Source organism: Macaca nemestrina, chromosome 17 (genome assembly GCF_043159975.1).
Source record: "Macaca nemestrina isolate mMacNem1 chromosome 17, mMacNem.hap1, whole genome shotgun sequence".
In the NCBI taxonomy this organism is placed as follows: domain Eukaryota; kingdom Metazoa; phylum Chordata; class Mammalia; order Primates; family Cercopithecidae; genus Macaca; species Macaca nemestrina.
In genome coordinates, this window is record NC_092141.1 from 89,249,312 (window position 1) to 89,272,488 (window position 23,177).

General features: G+C 54.1%; 1 protein-coding gene across 4 annotated transcripts in view; it reads left to right on the forward strand.

Moving 5' to 3' along the window:
• The first annotated feature begins 6,369 nt into the window (after positions 1-6,369).
• Positions 6,370-23,177, forward strand: part of LOC105469385 (ring finger protein 213) — a 134,065-nt gene continuing 117,257 nt past the window's right edge. The window contains exons 1-3 of one of the 4 annotated variants that reach the window (XM_071081789.1): positions 6,370-6,499; positions 9,363-9,497; positions 14,223-14,386. In XM_071081789.1, the coding sequence (XP_070937890.1) occupies positions 9,401-9,497; positions 14,223-14,386 (261 nt within the window). In that variant the 5' untranslated portion in view covers positions 6,370-6,499; positions 9,363-9,400. Of the gene's footprint in view, positions 6,500-6,859; positions 7,102-9,107; positions 9,498-14,222; positions 14,387-23,177 lie in introns of those variants that run through there. The other 3 variants (XM_071081790.1, XM_071081788.1, XM_071081791.1) reach the window with 3 other exon arrangements.

The following is a 23,177-nucleotide window of genomic DNA, read 5'->3' on the forward strand; positions in this document are numbered from 1 at the left end:
TCTCCTGCCTCAGCCTCCAGAGTAGCTGGGATTGCAGGCGTGCCCCATCATGCCCAGCTAATTTTTGTATTTTTAGTAGACATGGGGTTTCACCATGTTGACCAGGCTGGTCTCGAACTCCTGATCGCAAGTGATCTGCCCGCCTCAGCCTCCCAAAGTGTTGAGATTACGGGGATGAGCCACTGCGCCCAGCCAAATTTTTAAATTTTGTATAGAGACAGGGTTTTGCCATGTTGCCCAGGCTGGAAGTGGTGTTTTTATAAAGGGAAATTTGTTCATCGATATACGTGGAGCATGTGCTGTGAACGTGAAGGCAGAGATCTCATGACACAGGGTCAAGCCAAGGAACTCTAGCAACTGTCAGCTGAAGAACGTCGAGGTTCAAACATTAATAAAGGAGAACTTGTTTCTCATAAAGGGTTGCAGCCTGCAAGGAGGTTTATTTATTTATTTTTTTGAGACGGAGTCTCCCTCTGTAGCCCAGACTGGAATGCAGTGGCATGATCTCGCTTCACTGCAAGCTCTACCTCCTGGGTCCTGGTTCAAGCAATTCTGCCTCAGCCTCCCGAGTAGCTCGGATTACAGGCACACACCACCATGCCCAGCTAATTTTTTTGTATTTTTAGTAGAGACGGGGTTTCACCATGTTGGCCAGGCTGGTCTTGAACTCCTGACCTTGTGATCCGCTTGTGATCCGTCCGCTTTGGCCTCCCAAAGTGCTGGGATTACAGGCGTGAGCCACTGAGCCCGGCCAGAGGCTCTTTTTTTTTTTTTTTTTTTTTTTGAGACGGAGTCTTGCTGTGTCACCCAGGCTGGAGTGCAGTGGCGCGATCTCGGCTCACTGCAAGCTCCGCCTCCCGGGTTTACGCCATTCTCCTGCCTCAGCCTCTGAGTAGCTGGGACTACAGGCGCCCGCCACCACGCCCGGCTAGTTTTTTGTATTTTTAGTAGAGACGGGGTTTCACCATGTTAGCCAGGATGGTCTCGATCTCCTGACTTCGTGATCCACCTGCCTCGGCCTCCCAAAGTACTGGGATTACAGGCTTGAGCCACCGCGCCCGGCCTGAGGCTCTTTTTTTTTTTGAGATGGAGTCTTGCTCTGTTGCCCAGGCTGGAGTGTAGTGGCACAATCTCGGCTCACTGCAAGCTCCACCTTCTGGGTTCACGCCATTCTTCTGCCTCAGCCTCCCCAGTAGCTGGGACTACAGGCACCCGCCACCATGCCTGGCTAATTTTTTGTATTTTTTTTTTTTTTAGTAAAGACGGGGTTTCACCATATTAGCCAGGATGGTCTGGATCTCCTGACCTCGTGATCCGCCGCCCTTGGCCTCTCAAAGTGCTGGGATTACAGGCGTGAGCCACCGTGCCCGGCCGGAGGCTCTTCTTGTAGCCTGGGAAGCGTGGCTGGCACTTTGAGGAAGGGAGGAGTAAGACAGGAATTTACTCTGAAAGGGTTGGCCAAGTATAGGTGCTCAGTAGGTTACAGGAGGGGCTATGAGTAGTCATAAAGGAGTCGCATATGCATGGGCATTAGGCTTACATGTGTGGAAAATACAGCAACATATGACCCATGTTCACTTTGGGAAAAAGACTTCACATTTAAATGCATTATAATCAGGCCCTATACATAAAAAGGTGACATGTAGGGTACAAGTCCCCGACGTGCACATCCTCAGGAGGCCAGTCAGAACCACAGAAACAAGACCAGGTGCCGGGTGGGTACCGTTAGTGGAGGCATCCTCAGTCTTTGATAGGACCTAGTTTTCCCGCGTGTCCGTGTGAAGAGACCACCAAACAGGCTTTGTGTGAGCAACAAGGCTATTTATTTCACCTGGGTGCAGGCGGGCTGAGTCCAAAAAGAGAGTCAGCGAAGGGAGACAGGGGTGGGGCTGTTTTATAGGATTTGGATAGGTAGTGGAAAATTATAGTCAAAAGGGGTTGCTCTCTGGCTGGCAGGGTTGGGGGTCACAAGGTACTCAGTGGGGGAGCTTTTGAGCCAGGATGAGCCAGGAGAAGGAATTTCACAAGGTAATGTCATCAGTTAAGGCAGGAACTGGCCATTTTCACTTCTTTTGTGATTCTTCATTTGCTTCAGGCCATCTGGATGAATATGTGCAGGCTTGGGCTCAGAGGCCTGACACTGGTGATGATTAATAAGAGGGCTGGGGCTGGGAAGCAGGTGGGACAGGGCCAGCCTCTGTCCTGCTGTGGCTGGGACTTAAAAATTTTGTTGTTGGCTGGGCGCGGTGGCTCATGCCTGTAATCCCAGCACTTTGGGAGGCCGAGGCAGGCAGATCACGAGGTCAGGAGATTGAGACCATCCTGGCTAACACGGTGAAACCCTGTCTCTAGTAAAAAATACAAAAAAATTAGCCGGGCGTGGTGGCGGGTGCCTGTAGTCCCAGCTACTCGGGAGGCTGAGGTAGGATAATGGCGTGAACCCTGAAGGTGGAACTTGCAGTGAGCCGATATCGCGCCTCTGCACTCCAGCCTGGGTGACAGAGCGAGACTCCATCTGAAAAAAAAAAAAAAAGAAAAAAAAAATTGTTGTTGTTTTATAGCCAGAAGAGGGTCTGTTAGTCTCTGTCAAAGAGGTTCAGGACTTTTAATTCAGCCCGCACCAGTGATCACCAGGAGCCAGGAGTGAGGCCTGAAACGGATACTCCCTTATAGCCTCAGCAGGACCCAGTGCTGCCAACACCCTGATCTTGGGCTTCTGGCCGCCAGAGCTGTGAGATGGTACATTTCTGCTGTTTGAAGACTAATTTCTGATTTTTTTTATCTTGCCCAAATTCCTATCTAAGGCATCAGGGAATCATGCCTTACAAACCAAACATTCTCAGATGGATTTAATTTAATCCTATATTTCGTGTGAACCCCAAATACCTGAGACAAGTCTCAGTTAATTTAGAAAGTTTATTTGGCCAAGGTTGAGGACACCTGCCTGTGACACAGCCCCAGGAGGTCCTGACGACATGTGTCCAAGGTGGTCAGGGCACAGCTTGGTTTTATACATTTTAGGGAGACATGAGACCTCAATCTATGTAAGATGCACACTGGAAAGGCCGAACAACTTTGGAAAGTCTTCCAGGTCGTAGATAAGTGAGAGACAAACGGGAGCATTCTTTCGAGTTTCTGACTGGCCTCTCCAAAGGAGGCAGCCTCGGGACTTACTTTCCAATCTGACTCTGGCATAACATTACGTGACAAAGAAGAAAATCAAAATGTTTTACCTGGAAACATGTTTCTTTGCCATATTTTGAAATGGCCCTGCAAAGCTGTCCTTTGTGGGGGAAAATTTGCATCTGTAAAGAATCTCTGTGAATAAAGCTAGATCTTTTTCATCCAGGCCCTCCAAATCCTGCAGAGATTAACTGAGACTCTCGCACCTTTTAAAGGTTTGAATAGGAAACATTACATTTGTCCATATTTGTCTGTAAAGGCAGGCACTATGAGACTTCAAAAAAACTTTGGTCTCCACAGTGTTTTATCTTAACCTGAACATTTCCTTGCTATTAATCCCGGGTCTTTAGACAAACTCAACCAATTGTAAACTAGAAAATGTTTAAATTTACCTACAGCCCGGAAGTCTCCTGCCCCCACCGCTTCAAATTTTCCTGCCTTTCTGGACCAAATCAGTGTATTTCTCAAATGCATTTGATTGATGTCTCATGCTTCCCTAAAATGTACAAACCAAGCTGCACCTAACCACCTTGGGCACATGTTGTCAGGACTGCCTGAGGGCTGTGCCACAGGCTATGGGTCAGGCCTCCGAGCCCAAGCTAAGCCATCTTATCCCCTGTGACCTTCACGTATACATCCAGATGGCCTGAAGTAACTGAAGAATCACCAAAGAAGTGAAAATGGCCTGTTCCTGCCTTAACTGACGACATTACCCTGTGAAATTCCTTCTCCTGGCTCATCCTGGCTCACTGAGCACCTTGTGACCCCACCCCTGCCCGTCAGAGAACACCTCCTTTGACCGTAATTTTCAGCCACCTACCCATATCCTATAAAACGGCCCCACCCCATCTCCCTTCACTGACTGTCTTTTCGGACTCCTCCCGGCTGCACCTAGGTGATTAAAAAGCTTTATTGCAGGCCGGGCGCAGTGGCTCACACCTGTAATCCCAGCACTTTGGAAGGCTGAGGCAGGTGGATCACCTGAGGTCGGGAGTTCGAGACCAGCCTGACCAACATGGAGAAACCCCGTCTCTACTAAAAATACAAAATTAGCTGGGCGTGGTGGCGCATGCCTATAATCCCAGCTACTAGGGAGGCTGAGGCAGGAGAATTGCTTGAGCCTGGGAGGCGGAGGTTGTGGTGAGCCGAGATCGTGCCATTGCACTCCAGCCTCGGCAACAAGAGTGAAACTCCGCCTCAAAAAAAAAAAAAAAAAAAAAAAAAGCTTTATTGCTCGCACAAGGTCTGTTTGATGGTCTCTTCACACGGACGTGAGTGAAACCATGGCCACTTATATTTGGCTCAGAATAAATCTCTTCAAATATTTTACAGAGTTTGACTCTTTTCATCCACATGTTTAACCCCTCTGGTCTGGGGTCCTATGTCTCAACAGCCTGGCAAGCATACGCAGCACATGAAGTGTGAGAAGCGTGTGTGCCATTTCTAAACCCAGCCAATAACAACCTCCCCCTCCAGCCTCCTTCCCGCTTTCTGCTGCCTGGGATGGGGATGATTTTTTGGGTGCCCTCCAAAGCCATGGGGTGAAAATGGCAGAGCGGAGGAGGGCACCCTGCTGAGCAGCATTCCGGCCCAGCACTGTTACATGGGCAAGAGGCAAAGCTCCAAGGGCTTACGTGTACTTGCTGCAGCAGCTGGTAGAGACAGACTGCGATCACGGAGACAGCACTGTCCCACAGAAAAATCATACAAGCCACCAATGTGAGCCATGCAAGTCATTTAAACATTTTGACTAGTCATATTGAAAAAGTCAAAAGAAACAGTTGAAATTAACTGTTTAGAGACAAAGTCTCATTCTTTCGCTCAGGCTGGAGTGCAGTGGTGCAGTCAGGATTGGTGGGAGGAAAAAGCAGGTTTTAATCGGAGACCCAGTAAAGTGAGAAGATGCCCAACTAGCGTTCTAAAGTGTCACCTTGGCTGGGTGCGGTGGCTCATGCCTGTAATTCCAGCACTTTGGGAGGCCAAGGCAGGTGGATCACCTGAGGTCAGGAGTCTGAGACCAGCCTGGCCAACATGGAGAAACCCCGTCTCTCTACTAAAATTACAAAAATGAGCCAGGCGTTGTGGCGGGTGCTTGTAATCCCAGCTACTGGAGGCTGAGGCATGAGAATCGCTTGAACTGGGAGGTGGAGGTTGCAGTGAGCCAAGATCGCACACTGCACTCCAGCCTGGAGTATAGAGTGAGACTCTATCTCCAAAACACAAAGATCTTAAAATTAAAAATTTACCCTCAGGTTTTTGTGTTTGTTCATTTTTGAGGCAAGATCTCACTTTGTCGTCCAGGCTGGAGTGCAGTGGTATGATCACGGCTCACTGCAGCCTGGAGCTCAAACGATCCTCTTGCCTCAGCCTCTACAGGTGCACCACCGCGGCCAGCTAATTTTTTAAAATGATTTTTTGTAGAGATGGAGTCTCTCTATGTTGCCCAGGCTGCCATCGGGTTCTTCTAGCGAAACTTGCCATGGGCGCCGTGGGGAGTGGGGTAGGGGCAGGGTCTGTGTGTCTTGTTCCCATGGCTGTCGTGGGCAGTTGTCGGTTAGGAGGGGTGGCTGGCGAGGATGTTGGACTAATTGTTGGCGACCCCCCTAAGCAGGAGGATTCAGCTGGGGCTCCGCGCCGGAAATTGTTTCAGGATGAGGATCCCCTCTGGAATGCGCAGAGAGGCGCAGTGTCCAGAGAGGGACGGGATGAAGGGGTGAGAGGGGAAGGAAGAAAAAGAAAGTGGGCGATTTTAAAACGGAGGTCCCTGGTTACACCGTGAGCCTCACAAATGAGGAAACTGAGGCACGGGGGATGGCGCCGGCCGGTGTGGCCCCTCCGTCATCAGTGACAGAGCGCGCTCTGCGCGGGGCCGCGGAGGTCCCTTAATACGCAAAGGCCCCCACGCAGCGCGCTGACGACCTCCACTGCACCCGCCAGGCGCCCTCTGGGCGGCTTCCAGGCTGACCGCCCGCTCTGCCGGGCCGCGGACACTGTCCGAGGTGCTGGGCGCCGGGGCAGGGGGCGCACCTGTCCGGGCCCACTCCACTGCTCAGGCCCGCCCGGGGTCTGGGCTTCCGGGAGACCCGCATGCGCCCCACGCCTGGCGGGAACCTAGGCCCCTCCCGCGCCTGTCCCCGGCGCGCAGCGGCCCGAGGCGCCTCCCGGGGGCTGGGGGCGCGGAGTCACTGGGAGGCGCCACCGGCGGGGAATTCCGCACACGCCTGCGCGGGCCCAGCGGCGGCGGGCAGGGCGGGCCCAGGGCCCCGTGACCCGAGGGGCGACAGCGCGCGGCAGGCGGCGAGCTCGGGGGCCGCAGGTGCGAGCGGACGCGGAGAGTCTCCCGGGGCGGGGAGCGGGCTAGGGTGCAGTGGGCCCCGCGGGTGGGCGGGCTGACCCGGTCCCGGGGAGCGGCGCCTGCGTCCGGATGCCCCTCCCGACCGCCTCTTCCTGCCGGCTCCAAGTTTCGGTTTCGCCGCCGGGGTGCCCGGTCCAGCCCCGCCCGCGGCGCCCACCGACCCTGTTTCCCGGCTGCGGGAGGGGCCGGGGTGGGGGCAGCAGGCACCCATGGGACCCCGGCGACATCCCCGGAGCGCAGAGCGCTTCCGACCCGCCCATCCCGGGGCGCGGAGGAGCCTTTGCGCCCCGGCGGTGCTGCCCCCGGGAAGTGGCCGGGGCACGGGCGGGTAGTGGACGGGGACAGCCGGACCGGGGCCTGCAGCTCCGCCCGGGAATCCTGCGCCTGCACGAATTGCAACAACGGAAAAGTGAAGTTGCAAAAACAGATTCCTAACTTTTACGAGGGAGGCATCGCCCCTTCCGGACCGCACCGCGCAGCGTCCTCCCGACTTGGCGAAGTCGCCCGAGCGCGGGGTTCAAGGCCGGAGTGGGCAGCCCTCCCGGATGGCTGCCTGCAAGCCGGTGGGCCGGGTCCTGGGGGAGTCTAGGCCGGGAGGGGAAGGAGCTGTGCAAACATGGTGGTGACCTCTCCCTGCCCCCACCTTGTTGACTTTGGTTGTGGTTGGGGGGATGGGCTTTGATTTGGGAGGCAGTGTCTGTGCTTGGGGAAAAATGGCAGAGAAAAGACAGGAAGCGTATTGAATGCAGCAGTGTTGGGTGCCTGGGGCGCTCTCTTGTGTCTTTCGGCCCCTAGGGCAGACGGAACAATTAGATGCTTTAGGGGGCCGGCGCAGTGGCTCATGCTTGTAATACCAAAACTTTGGGAAGCCAAGGCGGGCGGATCACCTGAGGTCAGGAGTTCCAGACCAGCCTGGCCAACCTGAAACCCCTTCTCTACTAAAAACACAAAAAATTAGCCAGGTGTGGTGGCGCATGGCTGTAATTCCACCTACTTGGGAGACTGAGGCAGGAGAATCGCTAGAACCCAGAGGCAGAGGTTGCAGTGATTTGAGATTGCCCACTGCACTCCAGCCTGGGTGACCAGTGAAACTGTAAAAAAAAAAAAAAAAAAAAAAAAAAGAAGAAGAAGAAGAAGATGCTTTATGGAGGATTTTTCGAGTTTTCTGGTCTATGGTTCCCCAGTGTAGCATTGGAGAAGGAAACACTTCGGGTGGAAAGAAAGAGGCCTGGGCGGTGGGGAGTCATCGAAGGTGTTTGAGGGAGGGAGTGCCCAGTGGTGGTTGCTTCAGGTGGAGTGTGGAGGGGAGGAGGTTCGGTGGGGGCCAGGGCTTGTATGTGGCAGGGGAAGGGGAGTTTTAAACTTTCCTTCTGCTCTGAAGGAGAGAGAATTTTAGTCTCTGGAATAAAAGGGCAGCAGACCTGAAGAAGAGATGCAAATTGTCCCATACACTTATTGGGAACCTCATCAAAGAGAAGACTGCAGACGACAGATGATTGATGTTTTATTTATGGCATTGGGACGGGAGCTTGGGGCTGGAGAGGGGAGGTGTACAGGGCTGTCGTGTGCAGATAATCACTCAAGTGATCTGGGAGCTGCTCTCAGAGGAACTGGTGAGGCCGCAGGCACTCCTCTAGTGTGTCCCTGGGACCGCTCCGAGATCCCTCTAGGCAGATAACGGGGCCTCAGAGAGAGCTTCTGCTCCAGTCTGCTGTTTCATGATGTGGATTTCCTTTATAGCCTTTTACAAAAGGCCAGCTTCCCAGAACTGCTCCTGACTCTGCGGTTTCTCTGAATAGCCATCTCAAAATTGACCACAGAGTCTGTTTTGGAGTGGCATAGATTAGTCTCCCACACAGGTGAAGCCAGGGAACCAACACCCAGTGCTTCTGTCCCGCGTTCAGGCCCGGCCTGAATCAGCCCACCCTGTGATGGAGACTCAGTGGGAGGAGAGGGCAGGGCCAGGGCAGGGAGGGGGCCTGAGTGTCCTCCTGCTGCTGAAGGCACCACTCAGCTGCCGCTCCGGCCACTGCCCCAGTGGAGTTCTTTGGTTCGAAGCCATCAGAAGAAGGGGGTGGGTGGACCAGTGTGCCCTGGGGCCTCTTACTGGGGAGGGAGAGAGTCAGGTCCTGCACTATTAGGTGGCCAAGAGCCCAAATGCCATCTCCACTCTCACCCTGGATGCAAGAAGTGACCCTGGAGGCCGGGGATGCTGGCCTGAGTCTTGGTCTGGACTCGCTGTGACCATCACCTTGGTTTGATGCCACCCACCACAGAGGCTGTTCTAAGGGCAGGTGGTCAATGCAGAGTGGGGAGCTTCGTGGACGGCAGCCTCCCCCCATTCCTAGGAATCTGACTGCCAGCCCAGTAGCTCTGGGCTTCCTGCTCAGGCCCCATCACTTGTGGGGCAGGTGCTCTAGTCTTCTTTGGAGGATGAGGAGGGTGAAGCATCAGGAGGCTGAGCACCTTGCTCAGGGCAGACCGTGGTACCCTGCTGAACAGCACGTGGCTGCCCAGCCTGTCTGGAGCATCCCCTGTCCCCACCCGGCCCAACCCATGTCCTCAGCAGCAGGAATGGTTCTGGGCTGACTGAGTGAGGGACCGGGGCAGAGACTGCAAAAGCTTGAGAGCCAAGAGGGCAGCAGAGAGCGGGGAGGGGCTGGGCTTGGCCTCTGCTGCTGTTGGGTTTCGATTAACCAGGGGACCAGCTGGGCTGCTGTGATTCCACTTTCCCGGAAAATGAAACCGAAGCTGTGGTCACGTGACAGGAGGCTGGTATATAGCGGGCTGCCAGCGACTCCTGCTCTTGCTTCTGGATCTGCAGGGCACCAGCGCGGGTGTTGAGTCGTCCCAGCAGGACGCATGGAGTGTCCTTCGTGCCATCATGTCTCCAAGGAGGAAGCCCCCAGATTCTGCAGCCAGTGTGGAGAGAGGCTGCCTCCTGCAGCCCCCATAGCAGGTGAGGTCCCGGGGTGCTGGTGGAGGCTGGGGCGGTGGGGACCCCCGGAGATGTCTCGCCTCCCTTCCAGGAAATGAAAACCCTGGGCAGCAGGCAGCCCAGGTGGGGCCGAGATCCTCTGTGGCTACAGAACTCTCAAGAAGTTTTGTCGGTGTCTTTGCTAGGGGTTCCTGGTGCTTTTGAAAAGTTTCAGTTTCATTTCCTGGAGAGCTCCCGGTTCTTCCTCCCCCAGGGAATGAGAAGTGTCGGGCTGAGCTGAAGGCTTGGTAGAGGGTTTCAGAGGATGCTGCAGGGAAGCAGAGTTCGAGGCTTTGCAGGGGTTGAGAGCTCTGCCTGGGTTCATTTTTGAAGGGCCGTGAGGGGGCCCCAGGACCTGCCCAGGCACCTCCCTGACTCGGGAGGCCAGTGGAGAGGCAGGAGCAGGGCAGTGTCAGGCGGGCCTTGCCTGCTGACCGTCTTGAGTCCATCCTCAATTTTGTTGGCTTCTGGGACCTCAGACTGGTTCCCCTCCTCTAAGGCTTTAAATACCAACCCTATAACTGGCAGCCCCAGACATTCAGCCTGTCTGTGTCCAAAGCCCAGCCCTACCTCCAATGATGAGGGCACCTCCATATTCCACCTGTGGGACCCACCACCCTTGGGCCCTCTCCTTCCTCCATGCCCCACATGCAGAGGGCCCTGCTGGTCTCCCCGCCTCCACGCTGCCTTCCTGCTTACGCTCAGCACAGCAGATAGTCAAACCACAGACCCCTTCCAAGATCCGCCTCCACCACCACTGTAACTCAGGAGCAGCAGGAGCCCTGATGGTGGCCACAAGGTCCTACATAGACGGCTGCCCACCCCATTCCTCTTGGCTCCCTCTCCTGCCCCCAGAGCCTACCACCTCCTGGCCCTTCCTGGATACACTAGGTGTGCTTCCACCACAAGACCTTTGCACCACCCTTCCCCTCTTTCAGTCTTTGCCTAGCTTTTTGCCACGGGGTCTCTCCGATGTTGTCCTTCAAGTTTAGGGGTCAGGGTGTGAACCCCAGTCCTTCCGCGTTCTTTTTTTGTTTTTAGAGGGAGTTTTTTTTGCTCTTGTTGCTCTGGCTGGAGTGCAGTGGCATGATCTTGGCTCACTGCAACCTCTGCCTCCCAGGTTCTAGTGATTCTTCTGCCTCAGCCTCCCAAGTAGCTGGAACTACAGGCGCCCACCACCACGCCTGGCTAATTTTTGTATTTTTAGTACAGACAGGGTTTCACCATGTTGGCCAGGCTGGTCTTGAACTCTTGACCTCACGTGATCCCCCTGCCTTGGCCTTGCAAAGTGCTGGGATTACAGGTGTGAGCCACCGCGCGGCCTAAGGGCTCTACTTCTATTAATAATAGTGCTGCGAGAACTGGTAGTACGCAGCATGACTGTTTCTAGAGGCATGCAAAGCAAATGCACTTGAGACTCCTAACTCACCACTCGTAAGAGGCCAGGAATTTGGTGACTCTCTACATGATGCTTTTGAACATTTATCGAAAACCAAGAAATGCAATGATGCTGGCTGGTTGCCCCCAGCATCGCTGAGAAAGTGGTGAAAAGGATGAACTCAGGGATTCGATGTCTGGGCTGCAGTTCTGCATAAATGATCTGAGAGTTTGTTAGCGTGCCCTGGGTCAGAATCTTCTCTCCTGTAGGGTTGAAATTGTAGAAAATCGAGCACCAGCTCTCATGCGATTAGCTGAGTTACAACGAAAGCTGAGCTCTCAGCCATGCAGGGTGTCTACTGTTAAAGCGGGGGCACTTAAGCCAGATGCCGTAGTTCACAACTATAACCGCAGCATTTTTACAGGCCGAGGTGGAGGGATCACTTGAGCCTAGGAGTTTGAGACCAGCCTGGGCAATGTAGAAAGACTCTATCTCTGTATAAAAAGAAAAAAAAAAGTGAGGACATTGGGTGGCAAAGGATGGGATCCTTGAAGTTGGGATGGGGACATGGGAAGCCCCTGGCCAGGCTGGAGACATTGAGTTCCAAATGATATAAAGTTGGATCAGGTTGAGTTTGTTAGTGTGGGGCCACTAGCAGAGATTGTGCATTTCATGTTGCAGCTAGTAGAGTTAGGAAGGGCTCTGAGTCTTTGTTTGGTTGCTGAAACATGGATCAAAAGGTAGATCAAAAGGTGGCCCACCTTGCTAGGCATCGTGGCTCACACCTGTAATCCCAGCACTTTGGGAGGCCGAGGTGAGTAGATTGCTTGAGACCAGGAGTTTGAGATCAGCCTAGGCAACATGGTGAAGCCCCATCTCAAAAAAAAACCAAAAAACAAGAATTAGCTGGAGCAGGAGGATCACTTGAGCCTGGGAAGTCGAAGCTGCAGTAAGCCATGATTGTCCCACTACATTCCAGCCTGGGTGACAGAGTGAGATCCTGTCTCAAAAGAAAAGAAAAGAAAAGAAAAGAAAAGAAACAGCCTTACAGTGGCCTCTAAGTGCACAAGTGAAAAGAAGAGTCTCACGCCTCTCACTTTATTTTTTAAAATTCTATTCCATTGTTTTGAGACAGAGTCTTGCTCTGTCACCCAGGCTGGAGGCAGTGGTGCCATTTCAGCTCACTGCAACCTCCATCTCCCAGGTTCAAGCGATGTTCCTGCCTCAGCCTCCCAAGTAGCTGGGATTACAGGCGTGAAGCACCACCTTCAGCTATTTTTTATATTTTTAGTAGAGACGGCGTTTCACCATGTTGGCCAGGTTGGTCTCAAACTCCTGACCTCAAGTGATCCACCCACCTTGGCCTCTCAAAGTGCTGGGATTACAGGTGTGAGCCACCCACACCACACCTGGCCTCATGCCTCTCACTTTAAATCAAGAGTTAGACATGATTAAACTTCTTGAGGAAGGCATGTTGAAAGCTGAGATAGGCTGATAGCTAGGCCTCTTGCACCAAATGGTTAGCCAAGTTGTAAATGCAAAGAAAAAGTTTTTGAAAGAAGTTAAAAGTGCCTCCAGCACTTTGGGAGGCTGAGGTGGGTGGATCACCTGAGGTTAGGAGTTCGAGACCAGCCTGGCCAACGTGGTGAAACCCTGTCTCTACTAAAAATGCAAAAATTATCTGGGTGTGGTGTCTCATGCCCGTAATCCCAGCTTCTTGGGAGGCTGAGGCACAAGAATTGCTTGAACCCAGGAGACAGAAGTTGCGGTGAGCCGAGATCACACCATTGCACTCCAGCCTGGGTGACAAGAGTGAGACTCCATCTCAAAAAAAAAAAAAAAAGGCCGGGCGCGGTGGCTCAAGCCTGTAATCCCAGCACTTTGGGAGGCCGAGACGGGCGGATCACGAGGTCAGGAGATCGAGACCATCCTGGCTAACACCGTGAAACCCCGTCTCTACTAAAAATACAAAAAACTAGCCGGGCGAGGTGGCGGGCGCCTGTAGTCCCAGCTACTCCGGAGGCTGAGGCAGGAGAATGGCCTAAACCCGGGAGGCGGAGCTTGCAGTGAGCTGAGATCCGGCCACTGCACTCCAGCCCGGGCTACAGAGCAAGACTCCGTCTCAAAAAAAAAAAAAAAAAAAAAAAAAAAAAAAGAGAGAGAGAGACCATCCTGGCCAATATGTTGAAAACTCATGTCTACTAAAAATACAAAACTTAGCTAGGTGTGGTGGTGTGTACCTGTAGTCCCAGCTACTCGGGAGGCTGAGGCAGGAGAATCACTTGAACCCAGGAGGCAGAGGTTGCAGTGAGCTGAGATTGTACCACTGCACTCCAGCCTGGGTGACAGAGCAAGACTCTGTCTCAAAAAAATAAAATTAAATTAAATTAAAAAAGAAAAAGGAAAAAGAGGTTTATTTAGCTCACAGTTCTGCAGACTGAGAAGTTCAGGGCCTGGCCCTGGCTTCTGGTGAGGGCTTTTGTGCCGTGTCACAACATGGCAGAGTAGGCCGACGGGGATGCCGATGAAGCCTGATGGGGCATCTTGGCTTCGTAACAACCCACTCTGGCGGGTGCTAATCCATTCCCGAGGGGAGTAAACCAGTCTCTCGAGAGAGTGAGAACCCATGACTGCAAACGGCATCAAGCCATTCATGAGGGATTCGCCCTCATGACCCGCAGACCTCCCCCGGCCCTGCCTCCCAGCACTGGCACACTGGGGATCAGATGTCAACATGAGTTTTGGTGGGGACGGACAAGGCACGTCTACACCACAGCGAAGGCTAGAGTGAGTGCGGGGCCGGCGGAGTGGGTGCTCCACGCTGTCTGCGTGGCAGCTCTGCATGGGTGAGAATCTGGAGGCAGAGCAGCTGGGCAGGCAGACGCCTTAGTGCCAGGACAAGGGAAGCAGTGGGAGACCCCTGGGCCACCGCTGGGAGAGTGCCCACCCTGGGGAAGACAGGAGGAATGTCTACAGTAGGGGAGGAAAGCGTAACAGGCTCTGTTTCAGAGGTGCCCGAGGTGTGCTGACATCCTAGTACAGAGTCAGGTGAATCCACTGCTCTGGACATTGGGAGGGAGGGGTTGGATGCTAGGACACTGCGGTCTTTCTGTCTGATTCACCCCTTGTGCTGAGACTGGGGTCCCTGGTTCCCTCCTCCCCACCTGGAGCAGAACCCCTACCCTGCTCACGTCAGCAGGCCAGTGCGGGACCTCGGAGGGAGAGCAGGGTGAATCTCTCTGCACTAGCGGGAAGGATGCCAGTTTTTCCTTCCTAACATTCACTTGCTTCTCTCTGAGGTTTGACCCTTCCTTCGTCTGCCGTTACAGATTCTGAGAACAATAACTCCACAATGGCGTCAGCCCCGGAGGGCGAAATGGAGTGTGGGCAGGAGCTGGAGGAGGAAGGGGGCCCATGCTTGTCCCCGGGCTCAGACAGTTGGCAAGAAAACCCTGATGAGCCCGGTTCCGATGGCTCCTGGACCATCCAAGAAGTGAGTGCCCCGCCCCTGGCTCCCCGCTGCTCACTCTGCCCAGGATCATCTCACTGCACAGCTGCCCAGCTGGCCCCTGAAAATGCCACCACAGCCCAGCCCACTGAACCTGCCCACAGGGCAGCAGCAGAGCCGCCCCTTCTGCACCTGATTTGTCTCTGGCTGGAGTCTGTGGGTTCCAGACCCCTTGGGGCCTCCACCTTCTTTTTCTTTTCTTTTCTTTTTTTTTTTTTTTGAGACAGAGTTTCACTCTTGTCGCCCAGGCTGGAGTTCAGTGGTGCAATCTCAGCTCACTGCAGCCTCCACCTCCCGGGTTCAAGCGATTCTTCTGCCTCAGCCTCCCAAGTAGCTGGGACTACAGGCACGCACCACCATGCCTGGCTAATTTTTTGTACTTAGTAGAGACGGGGGTTTCACCATGTTGGTCAGGCTAGTCTCAAACTCCTGACCTCAGGTGATCCACCCACCTCGGCCTCCCAAAGTGCTGGGATTACAGGCATGAGCCACTGCCCCCGGCCTGCACCTTCTTTCTCTTTCTACCAGACCCAATACACATGTGTCTCCCAGAAGCTGTGACTGGGGGGTGGGGCCTGAGCTTCTGCTGTGTGTATCTGTGTCCCAAGCTTCTGTGGGTCTCTTTGCATTGAGGGTGCAAGCTCAGAGGTGCCTTGCAGCTTCAGGGCAGGGACCTGAGCATTGCTGGGTGTGTGTCTTGTGCTTCTGTAGGCCTCTGCATTGAGGATGCATGCCCAGAGGGACTTTGAAGCTTTGGGTGTGGGGCGGGTGCTCTGGAAATGTGCTGGCTGGCAGGTTGCCCTTCTTGGAAGGGTGTGGCTGAGCCATCTTTCGGCTCCCTATGGCCTCCAACAGCCCCTTAGGTGTGTTAGACACCAAGAGAATGCGTCCTTGGTGAGATCCCCAGTTGGAGCTGCTAGGGGAGGCTTTCGAGGGGAGCGTCCTGGATATGTTCAAGGAGAATGGCTGGAAGAGAACCATTCTCCTGGGCTCTAGCGCAGCCTGGGAAGACCCAGAGGGCAGTGTCAGCTCCCAGGTTTCTTGCTGGGCACTGAGAAGGGGAAGCTAAGCTGTTTTTCTGTGTCGGCGCTGGGGTTGGCTTTTTGTCTGTTGTTCCTTGTAGGTGGCACTCCATGATTGGGCTGTGGTGGGGAGTGATGCAGCTGCAGTGCTGTGGTCTGTGGGGTGTGTGTTGGGGGGGTGTGAGTGGGGTGAATGGGACGTGTGTGTTGGGGGTGTGTGAGAGGTGTGTGTGTGTGTGTTGGGGGTGTGTGTTGGGGGTGTGTGAGCGGTGTGAGTGGAATGTGTGTGTTGGGGTTCGTGAGAGGTGTGTGTTGAGGGTGTGTGAGGGGTGTGTTAGGTGTGTGTGTGTTGGGGGTGTGTGAGCAGTGTGAGTGGAATGTGTGTGTATTGGTGAGTGGGGTGAATGGGGGTGTGTGTGTTGGGGGTGTGTGAGTAGTGTGAGTGGGGTATGTGTATGTTGGGGGTGTGTGAGTGGGGTGAGTGGGGTGTGTGTGTGTTGGGGGTGTGTGAGTGGGGTGAGTGGAATGTGTGTGTGTTGGGGGTGTGTGAGTGGGGTGAGTGGGGTGTGTGTGTGTTGGGGGTGTGTGAGTGGGGTGAGTAGGGTGTGTGTGTGTTGGGGGTGTGTGAGTGGGGTGAGGGGTGTGTGTGTGTTGGGGGTGTGTGAGTGGGGTGAGTGGGGTGTGTGTGTGTTGGGGGTGTGTGAGTAGTGTGAGTGGGGTATGTGTATGTTGGGGGTGTGTGAGTGGGGTGAGGGGTGTGTGTGTTAGGTGTGTGTGTGTTGGGGGTGTGTGAGCAGTGTGAGTGGAATGTGTGTGTATTGGTGAGTGGGGTGAATGGGGGTGTGTGTGTTGGGGGTGTGTGAGTAGTGTGAGTGGGGTATGTGTATGTTGGGGGTGTGTGAGTGGGGTGAGTGGGGTGTGTGTGTGTTGGGGGTGTGTGAGTGGGGTGAGTGGAATGTGTGTGTGTTGGGGGTGTGTGAGTGGGGTGAGTGGGGTGTGTGTGTGTTGGGGGTGTGTGAGTGGGGTGAGTAGGGTGTGTGTGTGTTGGGGGTGTGTGAGTAGTGTGAGTGGGGTATGTGTATGTTGGGGGTGTGTGAATAGTGTGAGTGGGGTATGTGTGTGTTGGGGGTGTGTGAGTGGGGTGAGTGGGGTGTGTGTGTGTTGGGGGTGTGTGAGTGGGGTGAGGGGGGTGTGTGTGTGTTGGGGGTGTGTGAGTGGGGTGAGTAGGGTGTGTGTGTGTTGGGGGTGTGTGAGTGGGGTGAGGGGTGTGTGTGTGTTGGGGGTATGTGAGTGGGGTGAGTGGGGTGTGTGTGTGTTGGGGGTGTGTGAGTGGGGTGAGTGGGGTGTGTGTGTGTTGGGGGTGTGTGAGTGGGGTGAGTGGGGTGTGTGTGTGTTGGGGGTGTGTGAGTAGTGTGAGTGGGGTATGTGTATGTTGGGGGTGTGTGAGTGGGGTGAGGGGTGTGTGTGTTAGGGGTGTGTGTGTTGGGGGTGTGTGAGCAGTGTGAGTGGAATGTGTGTGTATTGGTGTGTGAGTGGGGTGAATGGGGTGTGTGTGTGTTGGGGGTGTGTGAGTAGTGTGAGTGGGGTATGTGTGTGTTGGGGGTGTGTGAGGGGGTGAGTGGGGTGTGTGTGTGTTGGGGGTGTGTGAGTGGGGTGAGTGGGGTATGTGTATGTTGGGGGTGTGTGAGTGGGGTGAGGGGTATGTGTGTGTTGGGGGTGTGTGAGTGGGGTGAGGGGTGTGTGTGTGTTGGGGGTGTGTGAGTGGGGTGAGTGGGGTGTATGTGTGTTGGGGGTGTGTGAGTGGGGTGAGGGGTGTGTGTGTGTTGGGGGTGTGTGAGTGGGGTGAGTGGGGTGTGTGTGTGTTGGGGGTGTGTGAGTGGGGTGAGGGGTGTGTGTGTGTTGGGGGTGTGTGAATAGTGTGAGTGGGGTATGTATATGTTGGGGGTGTGTGAGTGGGGTGAGTGGGGTGTGTGTGTGTTGGGGGTGTGTGAGTGGGGTGAGTGGAATGTGTGTGTGTTGGGGGTGTGTGAGTGGGGTGAGTGGGGTGTGTGTGTGTTGGGGGTGTGTGAGTAGTGTGAGTGGGGTATGTGTGTGTTGGGGGTGTGTGAGTGGGGTGAGTGGGGTGTGTGTGTGTTGGGGGTGTGTGAGTGGGGTGAGTGGGGTGTGTGTGTGTTGGGGGTGTGTGAGTGGGGTGAGTGGGGTGTGTGTGTGTTGGGGGTGTGTGAGTGGGGTGAGTGGGGTGTGTGTGTGTTGGGGGTGTGTGAGTGGGGTGAGTGGGGTGTGTGTGTGTTGGGGGTGTGTGAGTGGGGTGAGTGGGGTGTGTGTGTGTTGGGGGTGTGTGAGTGGGGTGAGTGGGGTGTGTGTGTGTTGGGGGTGTGTGAGTGGGGTGAGTGGGGTGTGTGTGTGTTGGGGGTGTGTGAGTAGTGTGAGTGGGGTATGTGTATGTTGGGGGTGTGTGAGTGGGGTGAGGGGTGTGTGTGTGTTGGGGGTGTGTGAGTGGGGTGAGTGGGGTGTATGTGTGTTGGGGGTGTGTGAGTAGTGTGAATGGGGTATGTGTATGTTAGGGGTGTGTGAGTGGGGTGTGTGTGTTGTCAGGCCTCTGAGCCCAAGCTAAGCCATCCTATCCCCGTGACCTGCACGAACACATCCAGATGGCCTGAAGCAAGTGAAGAATCACAAAAGAAGTGAAAATGGCCAGTCCCTGCCTTAAGTGATGACATTACCTTGTGAAATTCCTTCTCCTGTCTCAAAAGCTCCCTCACTGAGCACCTTGTGACCCCCAACCCTGCCCATCAGAGAACAACAACCCCCTTTGAATGTAATTTTCCACCACCCACCCAAATCTTATAAAACAGCCCGATGCCTATCTCCCTTCGCTGACTCTGTTTTCGGACTCAGCCCACCTGCACCCAGGTGATTAAAAAGCTTTATTGCTCACACGTGTGTTGGGGGTGTGTAAGTGGTATGTGTACTGGGGGTGTGTATGTGTTGGGGATGTGTGAGTGGTGTGTGTGTGTTGGGGGTGAGTGATGTGAGTGGGGTGTGTGTGTGTTGGGATGTGTGAGTGGTGTGAGTGGGGTGTGTGTATGTTGGTGTGTGTGTGAGTGGGGTGTGTGTGTTGGGGGTGTGTTAGTGGTATGTGTATTGGGGGTGTGTATGTGTTGGGGGTGTGTAAGTGGTATGTGTATTGGGGGTGTGTATGTGTTGGGGGTGTGTGAGTGGTGTGTGTGTGTTGGGGTGTGTGAGTGGTGTGAGTGGGGTGTGTATGTTTGTGTGTGTGAGGGGGGTGTGTGTGTTGTGGTGTGTGTGTTTGGGTATGTGAGTTGGGGGTGTGTGAGTGGGGTAAGTGGGATGTGTGTTCATGCTGGGGTGTGTATGAGTGGGGTGAGTGGGATATGTGTGTGTGTTGGATGTGTGTGCTGGGGTATGTGAGTTGGGTGTGTGGGTGGGGTGTGTGTGTGTGTTGGGAGTGTGTGAGTGAGGTGAGTGGGATTGTGTGTTGGGGTGTGTGAGTGGGCTGTGTGTGTGTTGTGGGGTGTGTGTATGTTGGGATATGTGTGTTGGGGTGTGTGGGGTGTGTGTGTGTTGGGGATGTGTGTGTTGGGAGTGTGTGAGCGAGGTGAGTGGTATGTGTGCGTGTTGGGGTGTGTGTGAGTGGGGTGTGTGTGTGTTGGGGGTGTGTGAGTGGGGTGTGTGAGTGGGGTGTGTGTGTTGGGGTGTGTGTGAGTGCGGTGTGTGTGTGTTGGGGTATGTGTGTTGGGGTATGTGTGTTGGGGTGTGTGAGTGGGGTGTGTGTGTTGGGGTGTGTGTGAGTGCGGTGTGTGTGTGTTGGGGTATGTGTGTTGGGGTGTGTGAGTGGGGTGTGTGTGTTGGGGTGTGTGTGAGTGCGGTGTGTGTGTGTTGGGGTATGTGTGTTGGGGTGTGTGAGTGGGGTGTGTGTGTTGGGGTTGTGTGTGTGTTAGGGTATGTGAGTTGGGGGTGTGTGAGTGGAGGGTGTGTGTGTTGGGGATGTGTGTGTTGGGAGTGTGAGCGAGGTGAGTGGCATGTGTGTACATGTTGGGGTGTGTGTGAGTGGGGTGAGTGGGATATGTATGTGTTGGGGTGTGTGTGAGTGGGGTGTGTGTGTGTTGGGGTGTGTGTGAGTGGGGTGTGTGTGTACATGTTGGGGTGTGTGTGAGTGGGGTGAGTGGGATATGTATGTGTTGGGGTGTGTGTGAGTGGGGTGTGTGTGTTGGGGTGTGTGTGAGTGGGGAGAGTGGGGTATGTGTGTTGGGGTGTGAGTGGGGTGTGTGTGTGTTGGGGTGTGTGTGAGTGGGGTGAGTGGGATATGTATGTGTTGGGGTGTGTGTGAGTGGGGTGTGTGTGTGTTGGGGTGTGTGTGAGAGAGGAGAGTGGGGTGTGTGTGTGTTGGGGTGTGTGTGAGTGGGGTGAGTGGGATATGTATGTGTTGGGGTGTGTGGGTGGGGTGTGTGTGTGTGTTGGGGTGTGTGTGAGTGGGGAGAGTGGGGTATGTGTGTTGGGGTGTGAGTGGGGTGTGTGTGTGTTGGGGTGTGTGTGAGTGGGATATGTATGTGTTGGGGTGTGTGTGAGTGGGGAGAGTGGGATATGTGTGTTGGGGTGTGAGTGGGGTGTGTGTGTGTTGGGGTGTGTGTGAGTGCGGTGTGTGTGTGTTGGGGGGTGTGTGTTGGGGTGTGAGTGCGGTGTGTGTGTGTGTGTTGGGGGGTGTGTGTTGGGGTGTGTGTTAGTGCGGTGTGTGTGTGTGTTGGGGGGTGTGTGTTGGGGTGTGTGTGAGTGTGGTGTGTGTGTGTGTTGGGGGGGTGTGTGTTGGGGTGTGTGTGAGTGCGGTGTGTGTGTGTGTTGGGGTGTGTGTGAGTGCGGTGTGTGTGTGTGTTGGGGGTGTGTGTGTTGGGGTGTGTGTGAGTGCGGTGTGTGTGTGTGTTGGGGGTGTGTGTGTTGGGGTGTGTGTGAGTGCGGTGTGTGTGTGTGTTGGGGGTGTGTGTGTTGGGGTGTGTGTGAGTGCGGTGTGTGTGTTGGGGTGTGTGTGAGTGCGGTGTGTGTGTGTTGGGGGTATGTGTGTTGGGGTGTGTGTTGGGGTGTGTGTGAGTGCGGTGTGTGTGTGTGTTGGGGTGTGTGTGAGTGCGGGGTGTGTGTGTGTTGGGGGGGTGTGTGTTGGAGTGTGTGTGAGTGCGGTGTGTGTGTGTGTTGGGGTGTGTGTGAGTGCCCTGTGTGTGTGTGTTGGGGTGTGTGTGAGTGCGGTGTGCGTGTGTGTGTTGGGGGGGTGTGTGTTGGGGTGTGTGTGAGTGCGGTGTGTGTGTGTGTTGGGGGGGTGTGTGTTGGGGTGTGTGTGAGTTCGGTGTGTGTGTTGGGGTGTGTGTGAGTGCGGTGTGTGTGTGTGTTGGGGGTGTGTGTGTTGGGGTGTGTGTGAGTTCGGTGTGTGTGTGTGTTGGGGTGTGTGTGAGTGTGGTGTGTGTGTGTGTGTTGGGGGGTGTGTGTTGGGGTGTGTGTGAGTGCGGTGTGTGTGTGTGTGTTGGGGGTGTGTGTGTTGGGGTGTGTGTGAGTGCGGTGTGTGTGTGTGTGTTGGGGGTGTGTGTGAGTTTGGTGTGTGTGTGTGTGTTGGGGGGTGTGTGTTGGGGTGTGTGTGAGTGCGGTGTGTGTGTTGGGGTGTGTGTGAGTGCGGTGTGTGTGTGTGTGTTGGGGGGGTGTGTGGTGGGGTGTGTGTGAGTGCAGTGTGTGTGTGTGTGTTGGGGTGTGTGTTGGGGTGTGTGTGAGTGCGGTGTGTGTGTGTGTGTTGGGGGGTGTGTGTTGGGGTGTGTGTGAGTGCGGTGTGTGTGTGTGTTGGGGGGTGTGTGTTGGGGTGTGTGTGAGTGCGGTGTGTGTGTGTGTTGGGGTGTGTGTGAGTGCAGTGTGTGTGTGTGTGTTGGGGGGGTGTGTGTTGGGGTGTGTGTGAGTGCGGTGTGTGTGTGTTGGGGTGTGTGTGAGTGGGGTGTGTGTGTGTTGGGGTGTGTGTGAGTGGGGAGAGTGGGGTATGTGTGTTGGGGTGTGAGTGGGGTGTGTGTGAGTGCGGTGTGTGTGTGCTTGTGTCATTCCCTTGGAGAGTAATCCCTTCCAGAGTGGCCAAGGCCACCCCCAAGCCTGGACCACATGGGATGCAGAAAATTTGGGTAACTCCTTTTTTATACCTAATTTGGAACTCCGTCAGAGTGGAGAAGTGGCAATGTGGACGGTGTTCCTTGAAAACATTGAAGACAAATGAATAAATCGTTTGCCATCTGGGGCAAACAATAAACCCGTCTAAAGACAGGAAAAGCTAAGAATTGAGTTACTTGGGGGAATAAAATTTTGAGAAGTTCCTATGAATAATGAGGAATCTAGAAAGCCACACAAATGCTCAAGCAGGACACCTGCTCAAAAAAGACCTGAGAAGACCTCGGGGCAGGCCAGAAGGAAGGCTAAGTGTGGGAGGGGTGCCCCAACTCAGGGCCAGTCTACAAAGACTGAGAGAGTTTTTTTTTTGTTTGTTTGTTTGTTTTTTGAGACGGAGTCTCGCTCTGTCGCCCAGGCTGGAGTGCAGTGGTGCAGTCTCAGCTCACTGCAAGCTCTGCCTCCCAGGTTCAACCGATTCTCCTACCTCAGCCTCCCGAGTAGCTGGGACTACAGGTGTGAGCCACCACGCCCTGCTAATTTTTTGTATTTTTAGTAGAGACGGGATTTCACCGTGTTAGCCAGGAGGGTCTCGATCTCCTGACCTTGTGATCCACCTGCCTCGGCCTCCCAAAGCACTGGGATTACAGGTGTGAGCCACTGCGCCTGGCCAGTTTTGTTTTTTTTTCCCCATGTTTTGGCTGTGGGTGTTTAAGGAAATTGCTATCAAACCACTAATTGGCAACAAGCTAAAGGAACAGAGAATTTATTATTTATTTATTTTTACTTTTATTTTTTGTTTTATTTATTTATTTATTTATTTATTTATTTATTTATTTATTTTTGAGAAGAGTTTCGCTCCTGTTGCCCAGGCTGTAGTGCAATGGCGTGATCTCGGCTCACAGCTGCCTCCACCTCCCGGGTTCAAGCGATTCTCCTGCATCAGCCTCCCAAGTAGCTGGGATTACAGGTGTGCACCACCACGCCCGGCTGATATTGTATTTTTAGTAGAACAGGGTTTCTCCATCTTGGTCAGGCTGGTCTTGAACCCCTGACTTCAGGTGATCTGCCCGCCTCAGCCTCCCAAAATGCTGGGATTAGAGGTGTGAGCCACCGTGCCTGGCCTATTATTTATTTATTTATTTTTTTTAACGTTTTAAAATTTTTTTATTAGTGGAATCTGCTTGAATTTGTAAAATGTAGAGTTGACACTGAAGGTGTGATAAGAATGAAGACATTTACTAGGGAATCTTGAACAAGAGAAAACCAACATGAACAAGGGAACAAAAAAAGAGGCCGGATGCAGTGGCTCACAGGGTGACTGTGAGATCCTGCATCAAAAAGAGAAAGAAGGAAGGAAGGAAAGTAAGAAGTGTTGATGAGGATGTGGAGAAGTTGGAAGTGTTGTACAGTGTGGGTGGAAATGTCAGATGCTGCAGCCACTAAGGAAACAGCAAGGCAGTTGATCCAAAAGTTACACATAAAATTATCCTAGGCTGGGCGCGGTGGCTCACGCCTGTCATCCCAGCCCTTTGGGAGGCTGAGGTGGGTGGATCATGAGGTCAGGAGATCAAGAACATCCTGGCCAACATGGTGAAACCCCGTCTCTACTA